Source organism: Ochotona princeps, chromosome 24 (assembly GCF_030435755.1).
Source record: "Ochotona princeps isolate mOchPri1 chromosome 24, mOchPri1.hap1, whole genome shotgun sequence".
NCBI lineage: Eukaryota > Metazoa > Chordata > Mammalia > Lagomorpha > Ochotonidae > Ochotona > Ochotona princeps.
In genome coordinates this window covers 4823390-4836712 of record NC_080855.1, presented here as the reverse complement: position 1 = coordinate 4836712, position 13323 = coordinate 4823390, and the positions used below count along the sequence as shown (strand labels likewise).

Genomic DNA, 13323 nt, shown 5'->3' with positions numbered 1-13323 from the left:
TTTTTTAAAGATTTATTTTTTTTTTTTTATTGGAAAGCCGGATATACAGAGAGGAGGAGAGACAGAGAGGAAAATCTTCCGTCCGATGATTCACTCCCCAAGGGAGCCGCAACGGCCGGTGCTGCGCCGATCCGAAGCCGGGAACCGGGAACCTCTTCTAGGTCTCCCACGCAGGTGCAGGGTCCCAAAGCCTTGGGCCGTCCTCGACTGCTTTCCCAGGCCACAAGCAGGGAGCTGGATGGGAAGTGGAGCTGCCGGGATTAGAACCGGCGTCCATATAGGATCCTGGCGCGTTCAAGGCGAGGACTTTCGCCGCTAGGCCACATCGCCAGACCCCATCAAATAAATAAATCTTGAAAGAATACTTTAAAATAATACCATCAGAGCAAAAACTGGGAGAAGGGGGGGCAAGGGACTGCTAGAAGATCTCCACCTTCTCATGGTTCAGTGGCATCAAAACACATAACCCTGCTCAGGCAGTGAGAGGCCCAAGGCCAGATACCAAGTGGCAGGCCCAAAGCGAACCTCAATGTCTGTTAAGGCACTGGCTCTGAAACCATCCCTGGCTGTGAATTCAACTGCCACCCAGCCAGCACTATGGACAACCCAGGCAGCCCAACGCTGAACAGTCTGCCCCTGGGAAGGGTGGAAGGCAGGGAGACAGACCGCGAGCTGGCTGGGCCCTCGCAGGTGCACACCCCACAACGCACAAACAAATCCACGTGCAAAACGGGGCTTTTCCCGACAGGTCAGGAGCAAACGCCACTGCAGACTCACAGTGACACGGCCACATGGGAACACCACTCCCCGTGAGCAGGGAGCTGCCGCTGTGGCACAGAGCCAGCGCGGCCAGGTGCCAAGCAGCGCGTCTGGTGTGACTCCCTTCAGGCTCAAACGACCAAGCACAGGGTCAGACACGGAGCTGGTCTCCCTGTCCACACAGGAGTGGCTCTGGGACCCCATGGCCTCAGTTGGGCGCTTTTTTTTTAAGTTGACTTTTTGGAAATGCCAGAGTGACAGTCATGAGTTCACTCTCCGCACATGTCCAACAGCTGGCACGAGCCAGGGCCTGGGTGCTGGCTGCCTACGTGGGTGGCTGTGGCCCAAGCACTAAGCCCTGTCACCTGCTTCCATCCCAGCTCCCGTAGCAGGATCACACACAGTCCCTAGGACTTCAACCAGCACCTGGCACAAGTGGCACCTCAACGGTTCTGTCACAAAACTCACCTTTTTAAGCTAATGAGTGGCCATTCAAATGAGTTCATCTGGTTTCTCACACACACACACACACACACACACACACACACACACATATCTCAAGGGGCCAGGGGCCAGGGGCCAGTGCAGTGGCATACCGGGCTACTCCTCCACCTGTGACACCCCGTATGGGTGCCAGTTCATGTTCCAGCTGCTCCACTTCCAATCCAGCTCCCTGCTGGTGCCCTGGGGAAGCAGAACAGCCCAAAGCCTCGGGACCCTGCACCTGCGTGGGAGACCGGGAAGAGGCGCCCGGCTCCTGCCTGGCCCAGCCTGAACACCGCAGACAGCTGGGGGAATGAACGAAATGAAAGCTCTCTCTCGCTCTCCCTCATCCTGTAACTCTGCCTTTCACATTAATTTTGAAAGAAAACAACATTTCCTTAACACGAGGCCACTGGTGCGTCTGCAGGCACCCACGGAAATACCGCATTCTGAGGGAATCTCATGGAAACCTCGGACAATTGACATAACTTATAAAAACCAAAGCCAGTAAAATGAGAGGGGGTGTGGGGAGGAGAATAGCAGGAAGCTCTCCCCTCCCCACAATGCCCTGGCTCCAGGCGGGCACGACCCACGACCCGGGTAGGCACCTCCAATTCCCACTGAAGCCAAACGCAGCAAGCCAGCTGGGGCACATCGCTTTGCAGGCATGGCGCAGAAGGCTGCTGGGGGCTCAGCCTGCACATTGTTGCAGGACCGCTGCCACCGTCCCCAGACCCGTCTGCGGACCCCACGGTCACCTCCAGGTCACCCCCACCCGGAAGGCCCGCCCAGCTCAACCTCACACCCACCGGCCCTGCCCCTCTCACACATTCTGGTTCCCTGGCCCCGGGGTGCTGTGCGCGCAGTACTATTACGCCCCCCAAACTAGATACTCAGATTCACGTCGAGGGAGCCTCAGCCGCCCTCCCCGCCCCACCTCCTAAATGCAAATACTGTCCACTCCGCAGACATCCCGGGGCCAAGACGATTTCCCCCGGCGGGGGGCGAGGATGGCGGATGGCGGAGGATGGCGAGCGGGCACCGCCACGACAGGGCGAGGGAAGCGCGCCCGCCCGACGGGGCCGCCCCGGATGCCTCACGAAGCCGGCTCCCCAAGGAAAGAAGACAAACTGGAAACTCCCTCAGCAGCTCAAAGCAAGAAGCACTGAGGGCGCTCTGACGAGCCTGAGGAAAACGCAGTCGAAAGCGTGCGGGGCTGCCGGCCTTCTAGAACCGTTCACGCCATGCCCGGTGCACGCAGGCTCATTCCGGCTCCACGCCGGTCCGAGCCCACGCCATTCAGGGCCTGTCTTGCTGGTGTGAGGGGGGCAAGCTGAGGACTGGGGTGGGGGAGTGTCCATCTATAACAGATTCGGGAGCCGCCCCCCAAAAGCCTCCAGGGACCGGAGCCCGCCGGCGGAGGCTGGGGGTCCTGGTCCAAGAGCTGCAGGACCCAAGCGCCCCTGTGACAAAGGCCTAGGGACAGAGGGGGGCACCTGGAGCTCCTGGAAACAGTGCCTAGAGAAAGCAAACTCGGGATTGGGGGGGACCACAGTTGATGTCCTCCACGGTGTCCGTGAACGCGTGTATCAGCAAAGCAGGAAAGAGATACTGCTAAACAGAAAAATGAACCCTGAGCTTAAGAACTCCCTAAAGGGGGCCCTGCACGGTGGCCTAGTGGCTAACGTCCTTTCCTTGAAAGTGCTGGGATCCCGAAGAGGCTTTGGAAAGTGACCCACTGGCATACATTTGGCTCGGGTTGGGGGCAGACCAGGCTGAGTCAGTTCACGTCATCCACTGGCAAATCCGAGTGCTGGAACTGTGTGGGGGCCTGGCCAGGTTTGGTTGCGATAAAAACAGTACAAAATACCAAATGCCAAGGTGAAATGGCCTGTGCCAATAGGGAATGCAGCACCCAACCAGCACACCTCCCACTGGTTTAGGTGAGGGACGAGTGTGTGATGGGCAGAGCCGGGGACAGTTGCAATACTCATTGGTTCCAATGGAGGTCGGGGCTCAGAATAGAACCAACCCAGGGGTTACAACCACCAGCTGATCAGAGTGATGGACTGTAGCGGGTACTGTGCTTACTAGTAGTGCATGTAGGAGCCTGGACTGGGAACACCTCAAAGTTTCTTTGGGGATTCCCCTGAACAAAATGGAGGAATCAGAACATTAACCAAGAAAAGATAGAAGATGGAGTAGATCAATCAACCACCTCAGCTATATGTTTGCAGCGAAACACTGGACAAGGGGAGACTCTAAGATGGACTATGTCAATCAGTGGACTCTGCACCAGCCTCATCGTACCTGGACTGTTGCTAATGAAATGTTGGAGCTTCTAATTGATGGAGGTGACGCTCTGCTGGCTCTGCCTTCAAACCTGAGCCTAGGAGGCTGTTGAACTTGACTGGACAGTGGGATGCTGGACTCTGTATGGTGTGAGCTTGTAATTAGGGAATCCCAACGGAACCTGAGCTGTGGTTATGCATCAGGTGAAGGAATTCACCATGGGGGAAGGGTTTGGGGTGAAGGGGGGAGAATCCCAGTGCCTATGAAATTGTGTCATGTAATACAATGTAATTAATGAAGAAATGAATAAAAAAAAAAAGAAAAAAAAAAAAAGAAAGTGCTGGGATCCCATATGGGTGCCGGTTCTAATCCAGCTCCCTGCTTGTGGCCTGGGAAAGCGGTCGAGGTCGGCCAGCTTCACTGGGGAGTGAATCATCTCCTTCTCTCTGTATATCTGACTTAGCAATAAAAATAAATGAATCCTTAAAAAAAAAACTGGAAAAAATCATGAACGTCACATTAAAAACCCAAATGGAACTGTTTCAAGATACCCTTAAGAACATTTCCTCAAAAACAGGGGAAAGGGCCCGGCAGCGTGGCCTAGTGGCTAAAGTCCTCGCCTTGACTGTGCCAGGATCCCATATGGGTGCTGGTTCTAATCCCGGCAGCTCCACTTCCCATCCAGCTCCCTGCTTGTGGCCTGGGATAGCAGTCAAGGACGGCCCAAAGCTTTGGGACCCTGCACCCGTATGGGAGACCCGGAAGAGGTTCCTGGCTCCTGGTTTCGGATTGGCTCAGCTGCATCCATTATGGCTGCTTGGGGAGTGAATCATCGGATGGAAGATCTTCCACTCTGTCTCTCCTCCTCTCTGTATATCTGATTTTGCAATAAAATAACTCTTTAAAGAAAAAGTTACGTTTACTAGTGAATTTTTTAAAAGATTTATTTATTTTTATTGGAAAGGCAGATATACAGAGAGGAGAGACAGAGAGGAAGATCTTCCGTTGGATGATTCACTCCCCAAGTGAGCCACAACGGGCCGGTGCGCGCCGATCCGAAGCCGGGAACCAGGAACCTCTTCCGGGTCTCCCATACGGGTGCAGGGTTCCAAAGCTTTGGGCCGTCCTCGACTGCTTTCCCAGGCCACAAGCAGGGAGCTGAATGGGGAGCAGGGTTGCTGGGATTAGAACCAGCACCCATATGGGATCCCGGCACCTTCAAGGCAAGGACTTTAGCCCCTAGACCATGGTGCTGGGTCCAGTAAAAGCAACTTTTAAAAAGTCTCCCCAGTGCTATGAACCCTGGAGCACCCCAGGAGCTCCCACAGCAAGGCACCTCCACATGGAATTCTGCAACAATAACAGCTGTGAGGTTTGCTGGGTGCCAGACATGCGTGTGCATAAACCATCCAGTCCTTTGACATTGATGACTTTGCTAAGTCTTTTAGCTGAGAGAAAAGAAAAAAACCATCCAGTCCTGACCCAGCCTTAGGAGGCAGGCACCACTCCTCATTTCATAAAATAAAATAAGATAAAACAACAGAGAAAGCCTTAAGTAAGACACCCGAGGCCCACAGCTAGCAGTAATGGAGTGAGTGGTGTGCTTAACAATTACATGGTTCCAAAACAGTTTAAGCATTTGGAAAAAGAAAACAACAACAAAACTGGCTTACCCATCAAAATGGCATCCTATTCCTCAAAAGTAACATTGGAATCTGACAGGTGGTGCTGTAGTTCCTCGCAAAACCCTGAGGCAACATTGTTTCCAAAGTCACTCAAGAGTCAGTATAGAAGGAAGGCATTTTTCAGGCATTTCAGGTTTCCAAAAACGGGCCATCCAGGAACCCTCACGTCGAAGACCACGGCAGGATGTGCAAAGAAAGCCTGTGAGCCCCAAAGAAAGAGAGGGGGCTAGAGGGATGATGCGGAGGGCAGAGCAGACAGGATATCCCAAGCAGGAAATTTCCAGGAAAAAGAAAACTGTGGGTCATTCAACCAAAAGGTCCAGGCAAGCAATGAACCAGGAAATCAGCAAACAGAGATTCCAAGACAGCTCGGTGAAGGAAAACCAAGGGAATGAACAACTCCAGGAAACAAAGAAAGGAATTCCATTCTCCCACTTGGCTCAAATATGAACAATAGTTACAAGGCCATAAAAAGAAAAACTAACAAAATTGTACTTCTCATATATCAGGAACTTGAGGGAGTCAGGAGATGGGATGGGGTAGCATGGCAATATAATTACTAAGTGTTTGTTATGGGCCACATACACGCAGTGGTTCTATTTTTTTTTTATTTATTTATTTTTACTGGAAAGGCAGATGAACAGAGAGGAGGACACACAGAGAGAAAGATCTTCAAAGGACTGGTTCACTTCCACAACAGCCAGAGCTGAGCTAATCCTAAACCAGGAGCTTCTTTTGGGTCTCCCACCCTGGTGCAGGTCCCAAGGCTTTGGGCCGTCCTTCACTGAAAAGTGGACTGAGGAACTGGGAGAGTGAGGGGCTTGCTGGTTTCTGTATGACCCTCCAGCCACCCTTTGACTTTTTAACATGTCAGTCTGACTGTAAAATCTATAGTAAGTACAAAATAGAACACTACATTTTCAATTGGCACGTTTTACTGTATGTAAAATAGCCATGAATAATTTGTTTAAAAAATTGTGCACAACTCAATACATGCTCTCCACAATGTGTAAAAAGATTCAAGGTTTTTATATTTGAAAGGCAGGGATGAAAGAAAAGGCGAGAAAAGATCCTGCATCCCCTGGCATACTCCTCTGAAGTCTAAGAGCAGGACTGTGCTGGCTCAAGCCAGCAGCCAGGAACTCTGGGTCTTGCCCTGTGGGTGGCAAGAACCTAACCAATGGAGCCATCATGTGCTGCCTCCCAAACACATTAGCATGGGGCTGGAACCATAGTGGACTCTCCAGGACTCCAAGCAGACACGGATGTGGGAAGCAGGCTCTGCAAGCAGCGGCTTCACTGGCCATACCACAATGCCCGGCCCAGAACGGTTAATTTAAAGACACTGACATCACACATTGGCAGACATGGAGCCACAAGAATTCTAAATGGCATGGCCATTGGAAAACTTGAAGCGACTGAAATTTAACTTAGGCAGGCTGTGTTCCTTCAATTCTACTCTCCTCCATACAAATCCAAAGAAGTGTAAACTTGTGGCAAATGCTGGAAGTAATCTAAATGCCCAGCAGAAGAGAAACAGGTAAATCCTGCAGAGATCACGGGGTGGAATCCTACATTACAGTGAAAAAACGCAGATCCCTGCCGCATTCCACAATACAGATCTGGACAGCGGTGCTGAGTGAAACCCGCCAGAAGCAGGAAAGGATGAACTTCACACACACACACACACACACACACACACACACACACACAGTAACAGCAACACAAATGCTACTGTAGGGCAGAATGGCTCTAGGCTTGAGCCGGCACCTGGCTAGAGGGAGCATGTTCATTTTGTAAAAACTCCATGAACTGCACTTTCACACAAGATGGAAGCCTGTTATCATCCCTGGTACAAAAACACAAAGAGGCAAAGTCAAGTTCAGGCTGGAGGTCCAGAAGGCCTGCGACCCCCACAGGACTCAGCGCTCAAGGCTCAGGCGAGGCCTGGCTGAGCCAGGGGACTCCATGCACAGCCAACGCTCGCTGTCATCTTGGCCATTTCTTGGGCTATGCCTCAGCTCACTCGGTCAAGCCTCTTTACCACTGAATGAACTCCATACTATGAATGGACCCACTTTAGAGAGGAAAAAATTGAGGTTTGTCGACAAAGAACCACACCTGAGCCCCAAGTGTGCTTAAGGACCGTAGTGCTGAATGACCAGCAGCCAGCAGGCCCGGGGGAGGTCCAAGGCCTGTCTGGAAAGCAGCTCTGGCTGGTCCACTCCAAAGCTTCACTCCCCTCCAAAAACAAGTTGGCCTGGGGGACAGGCATTGAGGCACAATATATGCAACCCATACTGGAGCACCGGTTCTCCCGGGCTCTGCTTCCAATTCAGCTCCCTGTGAATACACCTGAAAGCGCAGCAGAAAAGGATTGGGGCCCCTGCCACCACTGAGGACGGCTCAGGCCAGGCTGCTGTGGCCACTGGCCATTTAGGGATCTCTGTCATTCTGTCTTTCAAGTAAATAAATCCTTTAAAAAAAAAAAAAAAAGGCGGGGCCAGGACGCCTGTTTCGGTTTCAGACCCGGAGGGACTGGTGCAGGCCAAGAACCAGGAGCCAAAACAAGAATGTCATCCCCACCCCTCCCCAAGCCTGCACTTCCCCATTCTTCCCCGGGCTGTCCAGCCTGCTGCCGACCACGTCCCTTCCCTAGGCGCCCAGACCCGGGCCTGCCCCACCTGCCTCCTGGCACAGCCGGCTCACCTGCCAGCACCCCCTGCTGAACAGCTTTCGAATGCTTCCTTTGAAATCATGCCAATCAGCGAAAGTTTGAGCAGCAGAGTGAACTGCCCGGTGACCTTCAGCAGCGGCCACATCACCTGTGTGACCTGCATGCTTCCCTGCTCTTTGATGTCACTTCCCCCACCCCCCTCTCTCTCTCTCTCTCTCTCTCTCACACACACACACACACACACACTTTCCCTGCCTTTTCCTTCTGGGCTGTGCACATCCCCCCCACCCCGCTCCTACAGCGCTTCCTTGTTCTCACTTCCTAGGAATGAGGACATTCTCTTACATAACCAGTCTAGCTGTCCGGCAACCTCCAGAAACGCGATCTCGATCTGATCCTATCATCTCATCTCCAGTCCCATTCTAGTTTCACCATCTGTCCCGACCACCAGCACGGATTCCCTGAGCGGTTTCCTCTCCGACCCAGATCCAATCAGGGCTCCTTCCCAGACTTTGCATTGGGAACAGCTTGGGGACCTCTTTTGTCTTGCAGGCCAAGACTTTATTTTTTCTTCCTTAGAATCCAGACCAGCGGGTGGGGGGGGGACAAAAAGAAAAATAGAGCCTTGGTGGGTGAGTTCGGTTGCTTCCAGTTGCTCCCAGCGTTCCCCACCCTCTACTAGTTTTAAATTCCAGGAAGGAGTTCCACAGAGAGCAGCGGGGTGGGATACACCTTCCCTGAGGCGTCTCCTGCAGCTGCACTGCCTGGCCCCTCATCACACTCCGGTTTGCCTCTGTGTGTCTCTGTAACACACACACACACACACACACAAGCACATGCACGCCTGCATCCCTCAGGCCCAGCTCCTGGGACCCTGCCCTTGCCACTCTGCCGGCCAGACCAGACCCTGGCATTTCATTTTCTGCGTGGCCTTGTGTCTCTCTAGACACAGCCATTTCCTTTGCCGCCCCGTGCGTCTGCTGCAGGGTCCCACGCCAGCAGGGAACTCCAAGGAGGCCAAGCCTCATCTGTTTGGTTCTCGCTGCAGCATTCCCAGGACGGGTGCAGCGCCTGGCACGCGGGAAGCACTAGGAAATTATTTGCTGAGTAAATGAACAAGTGAGGAAAGAAAAAAAAAAAAGGCACCGAGACTGAACACTGGAAGCTGAAGAACAGCCTGCTTGAGGAGGGGGACAGGGGAGAGGTGGATGGTTCAAGCAAGATTCCAGAACCTTCCCCAGGCATCTCCAGCTGCACACCCTTATCTCCTGGATCCCACCAGCAGCAGGGCTGACTGCTCCTGCTAAATTAATCCCAGGAGGCCAACCGGCCAGATTCCAAAGAGGGACCTGAAGAGCCAAGGAGAAGGCCCATGCCCCCTATTGTCCGCTGGCCTGTGCCCCACCCCTCATTGAGCCTGGGGCCAGTGGGAGCAGAAAGAATCCCTAAGATACGGAATGCTGCAGCTAATCGCTCAGCGATTGTGTGCAGGCCTCCAAACTGGGGCGCCCACAGAGGCCTCCCAGGTCTCAAGGTTACAGAAGTGAAGGCCAGTCTACCTTAGGCCAGGCCCCTTCCTCACTGCTGTCACCTCCTCTCCTGCTGAGGAAGCGGCCAAAGTGGATGGCCGGGGCTTCCCAAGGCAGATAGCATCTGCCTGCAGCCCCACGCTCACCCTGCTCCAAGGAGAGCACCACGCAAAGGCGCCCTCTAAGCCCCACAGGACCGCCAGGTCCTCCCGCGTGGGGGCAAGCGCTTGACCCGCTCTCCCTCCCTCCCTGGCTGTGTGACCGGGGCAAACCCACAGCCTCTCCAGGCCTTCCAGCACAAAAATAAACAAATAAAGATGGGGCTGATAAGGCTGGCAAGACCCAAGGAGCAGACAGCCAAGAAGGATGGGGGTGGTGGTGGTGAGGGTATGTTAGAGGAGAAAAGCTGGCCCTGTACCCCACAAACTGGGTTGAGAAACCTCTACTCTGGCACCGCCCCAGGAGCAAACGGGGCACAAGTGCCCACCTTCCAGCTGGATGGGATTATCTGGCGCTGGGATCTGGGCGTTGGCCTAGGGTCCCAGCGCTCCCCCACAGAGGCCACTGGCGATGGGGTTGGCGGGGAGCAAGGGGCAGCGCTGGCCTTCCCGCCATTTCCTGCAGGAGCTGCAGGCAGGCAGCTCCGAGCTCCAGAGGCACGGAGACCACACTCCACCCGTCCGCCTCTGGCCGGACACTCCTCGCTTGGCCCCGGGATCCACCAAATGAGGTCAGGCTGCGGCCCTGGCACGGTGGACACCGCACAGCGCTCTTCCCATCGCTTCTCATTCGGCAACACTGCCTGCCTCTGGCCCTGGCCAGCTCCGGGGGAGGAGGGGTAGGCAGTACACCCTGGGAGACGCCGTCCCGCAGAAAAAAAAGTCTGAGACCACGGAGCCGCGTCACTACCCCGGGCCGAACCGAGGGACCTGCACAGCTCAAAACGCGCACACGCGCTTCTGCGACCACACGCACACCTGCAACCGCACGCTCACCACACACGCACAGCCTCCGCTGCCTCGCTGACAGCGAAATAAGGGAGGCCCAGGTAGCATCTCTACTCTAGAGCTGCCCCCCAAATCCTTCTGCGCGAGAGGTTCTCCAGCTCCCCTGCCTCGGTCCCAGGGCACAGTTCGGGAGAAGACCCTGGGCCCTCGCCGTAGCCCCCGGGGAGAATGCGGCCCCCCGCCCGGGCCGACGGGGCTCTCGGCGCGCAGGCCCCCCGCGCCCCGCCCCCGCCCGGCGCCGCACAAAGGCCCTTTGTCCCGCCGAGCCCCCGGCACTCCGGTTCCTGAAAAGTTGCCGCACAGAAATCAGAGAAGCTGAGCGGGCGAGGGCGCCGGGGAAGGCCAGGGACATCTCCTCTAAGACCCCCAAGGACAAGGCTGCATCGGGGGCGCGCCAGGAGACCGCACGAGTCCCGAACTACAGTCTGGGGAAGAGGAGGGTTTTTTTTTTCTGCTGTTTCTTAATAAAAGCAGAAGCCAAGAGAGGAGTACTGAGGTGGCCGCCGGGGAGAGTTGCAGGCCCCCTCGACTGCCTTCCCACCCGGGCGGCAGCGGCGGCAAGGACCGACCGAGGCAGCGTGTCGGCCGCCGCGCCCCGGTAGCCCCTCTGGGGAAATGGCGCAGACTGCCGCCGGCCTCCTCGGCCACCTCCTCCCGCGATTCGAGGCCAGACCCAGGGCTTCCCCGCCGCCGCCTGCACCCGGTCCGCTACGCTGCCCAAGCTCCGGGTGGCGGCCGCAGCCAGGCTGCGGGCGCATCGTCTTGACCCGGGGAACTAGGGGTCCCGGGTCGGGGTTGCGGACCAACTACAGAAGTGCGAGCTCCCGGGGGAGAAGGCTGCTCCCGGGGCCCGCTGCCCGCCCACCCGCCGGAGACAAGGACCCAGGACTAAAGCCGCGGTCTTTCCGTACCCCCAGCACGGGGGACTTGCAAACCGGCTCGCCGCAAGTGGCGGCGCTGGGAGCAGACCCTGGGGACCGCGCGCAGCGGGGAGGGCTTTCGCCAGAAAAGATCTCGAGCACGGGAACGCACGTCTCGCGGAGTACGGGGACTTGCTTTGATGTCTTTTTCTTCCGGATTTCTGAAAACTCCAGCCCAAGTTCTCCCACGTGCATGCCGCGGGGGCTGGGAAGGGATCAGACCCGGCTCTGGCGGCTCCGAGGTCCGCGGGCGCTCGCGCTCCCGGAGGGTTGGGCCCTCCGTGCCTCGGGACTCAGGGATTTCCGTGTCCCGGAACTGAGGCTGTCTACAGCGCCGGGAGCCGGCCGAGGAAGCTTTCCGGGGCTCCCTTCTCTGGAACCCGGGAAGACTAGGGCGAGGCGGCGCGGCGCAGAGCGGGGCACACTTACCCGGGTGCGGATGAAGGTTGAGGCCGGCCATGTACTTCCCGGGCGGCAGTGGCCCCGGCAAGCCCGAGGCTGGCAGGCGTCCGGCCGTGGCGGCGCCCACGCGGTGGGTATCCATGGCCAAGCCGGACAGCAGCGGCGGCGGGGGGCCGTGCACGGACCGCTGGGGCCCGAAGTCTCGGCCATCCATCCTCCGCGGGAGTGCCGCGGCCAGCCCCCCACCTGGCTCAGCGGGACCTAAAAGTTCGGCCTCGACGTAGTCCCAAGGTCCTCGGGCGGCGAAGGCTCCGCGGCGGCGTGCATGGCGGCGGCCAGCGGGGCTTGCGCTCGCGGCGGGCCCGCGGCCCGGGGCGCACCAGCGGCCGGTAGCGGCGGGGCCCCTCCGGGCGGCCAGGCGAGCTGTGCGAGGCGTCGCACACAGGGTCTTGGCGGGCAGAAAGAAGCGAGCCGCGGAAGACACAGAGGAAAAAAAAAAAAAGGAGGGGGGAGGAAGGAAAAAAATAATGAACAAGTTTCAGAAAGTCGCGTCGTCCTCCGGGTTCTGCCCAGCTAACGTCCGCCAAGCAGATCGCGAGCCCAGCTCCATGCTCCTGGCTCCGGCGGCTGCAGCGCGCCGGCCGGCTCGGCGCGGTGACTGGACCCGCCGGGAAGGCTCCTCGGGCCGCGCCCGGCCCGGGTCGGCGCGGACCTCGCCAGGGCGCGCGTCACATGCTACCGGGGCTGGGAAGCCTTCCGAGTCACCCCAGAGGTCTCCCTCAGCCTCGTGCCACTATCTGCTCGGAAAAGTTTAATATTTAACCTGTTTGAGCCCTTTGCTTCTCTTTCTGGGCTTGATTCCCCTGCGTCGCCAAAAGAGTATTTGGCCGCATTTGTTGTTTTAAAACCGGGTTGGGGAGGAGAGTCAAAAAGGACTTATAGCGTCCCCCCCCTTCTTATTTTTTTAAAGGGGCCTTCGCCCCCCTCGCGCTGTCCCAAGACCCCAGACGTGGCACTCTCTCCGGGGACTGGACAGACCCCTTCGGACCATGCTTTGGTTTCATTTTCCAGCTCCCTGGCCCCGGGAATCCGGCCGATCGAGGACGTGGCAGGTGTGGGGTGGAGAGCTTGGGGAATTTCTATGCTACCCTAGTTTTCTGCCTCCTCTCCCCCAAATTCCACCCCCAAAAAAATCCTACAAAAAAAAAAAAACCTGGGCAGCGCAGGCTGGCGAAGGGGCGCCTCCCGCCCCCCACCAACGCTGGGCAAATCCGCCAGTAGTTCCAGTTTAAAGATGTTTGTTTAAGAGATGTGTCGCTCGCCCATCCCCGTGAGGGAGGCAGAGTGTGTGTGGGGGGGTCTCGAACCCACCCTCCGCTTGGCCCCCCGAGCGCCCTGCAGCACGCAGCTCCGACGGAGTCCGGGAGGGCCCTGGCCGCTGCCGACCTGCGCTCTGCTGGGCACCCCAGCCTCCCAGCCCCCAGCCGCGGAGCCCCGCGCCCTCCGCCTTCGCGCCAGGGACCCCGCTGCACCCCGGTTTGAGTAACAAACACCCCTTCCTGCCCTGCC

At 56.9% G+C, this 13323-nt stretch overlaps 1 protein-coding gene across 5 annotated transcripts in view; it reads right to left on the bottom strand.

The window, feature by feature from the left end:
- The window catches only part of TNRC18 (trinucleotide repeat containing 18), a 78410-nt gene extending 65427 nt beyond the window's left edge, over positions 1–12983 (bottom strand). For 3 of the 5 annotated variants that reach the window (XM_058680641.1, XM_058680640.1, XM_058680642.1), the window contains exon 1: positions 11782–12260. In XM_058680641.1, coding sequence (XP_058536624.1) covers positions 11782–11968 — 187 coding nt within the window. In that variant the 5' untranslated portion in view covers positions 11969–12260. Of the gene's footprint in view, positions 1–11781; positions 12261–12967 lie in introns of those variants that run through there. The other 2 variants (XM_058680639.1, XM_058680644.1) reach the window with 2 other exon arrangements.
- Between the last annotated feature and the right edge of the window lie 340 nt (positions 12984–13323).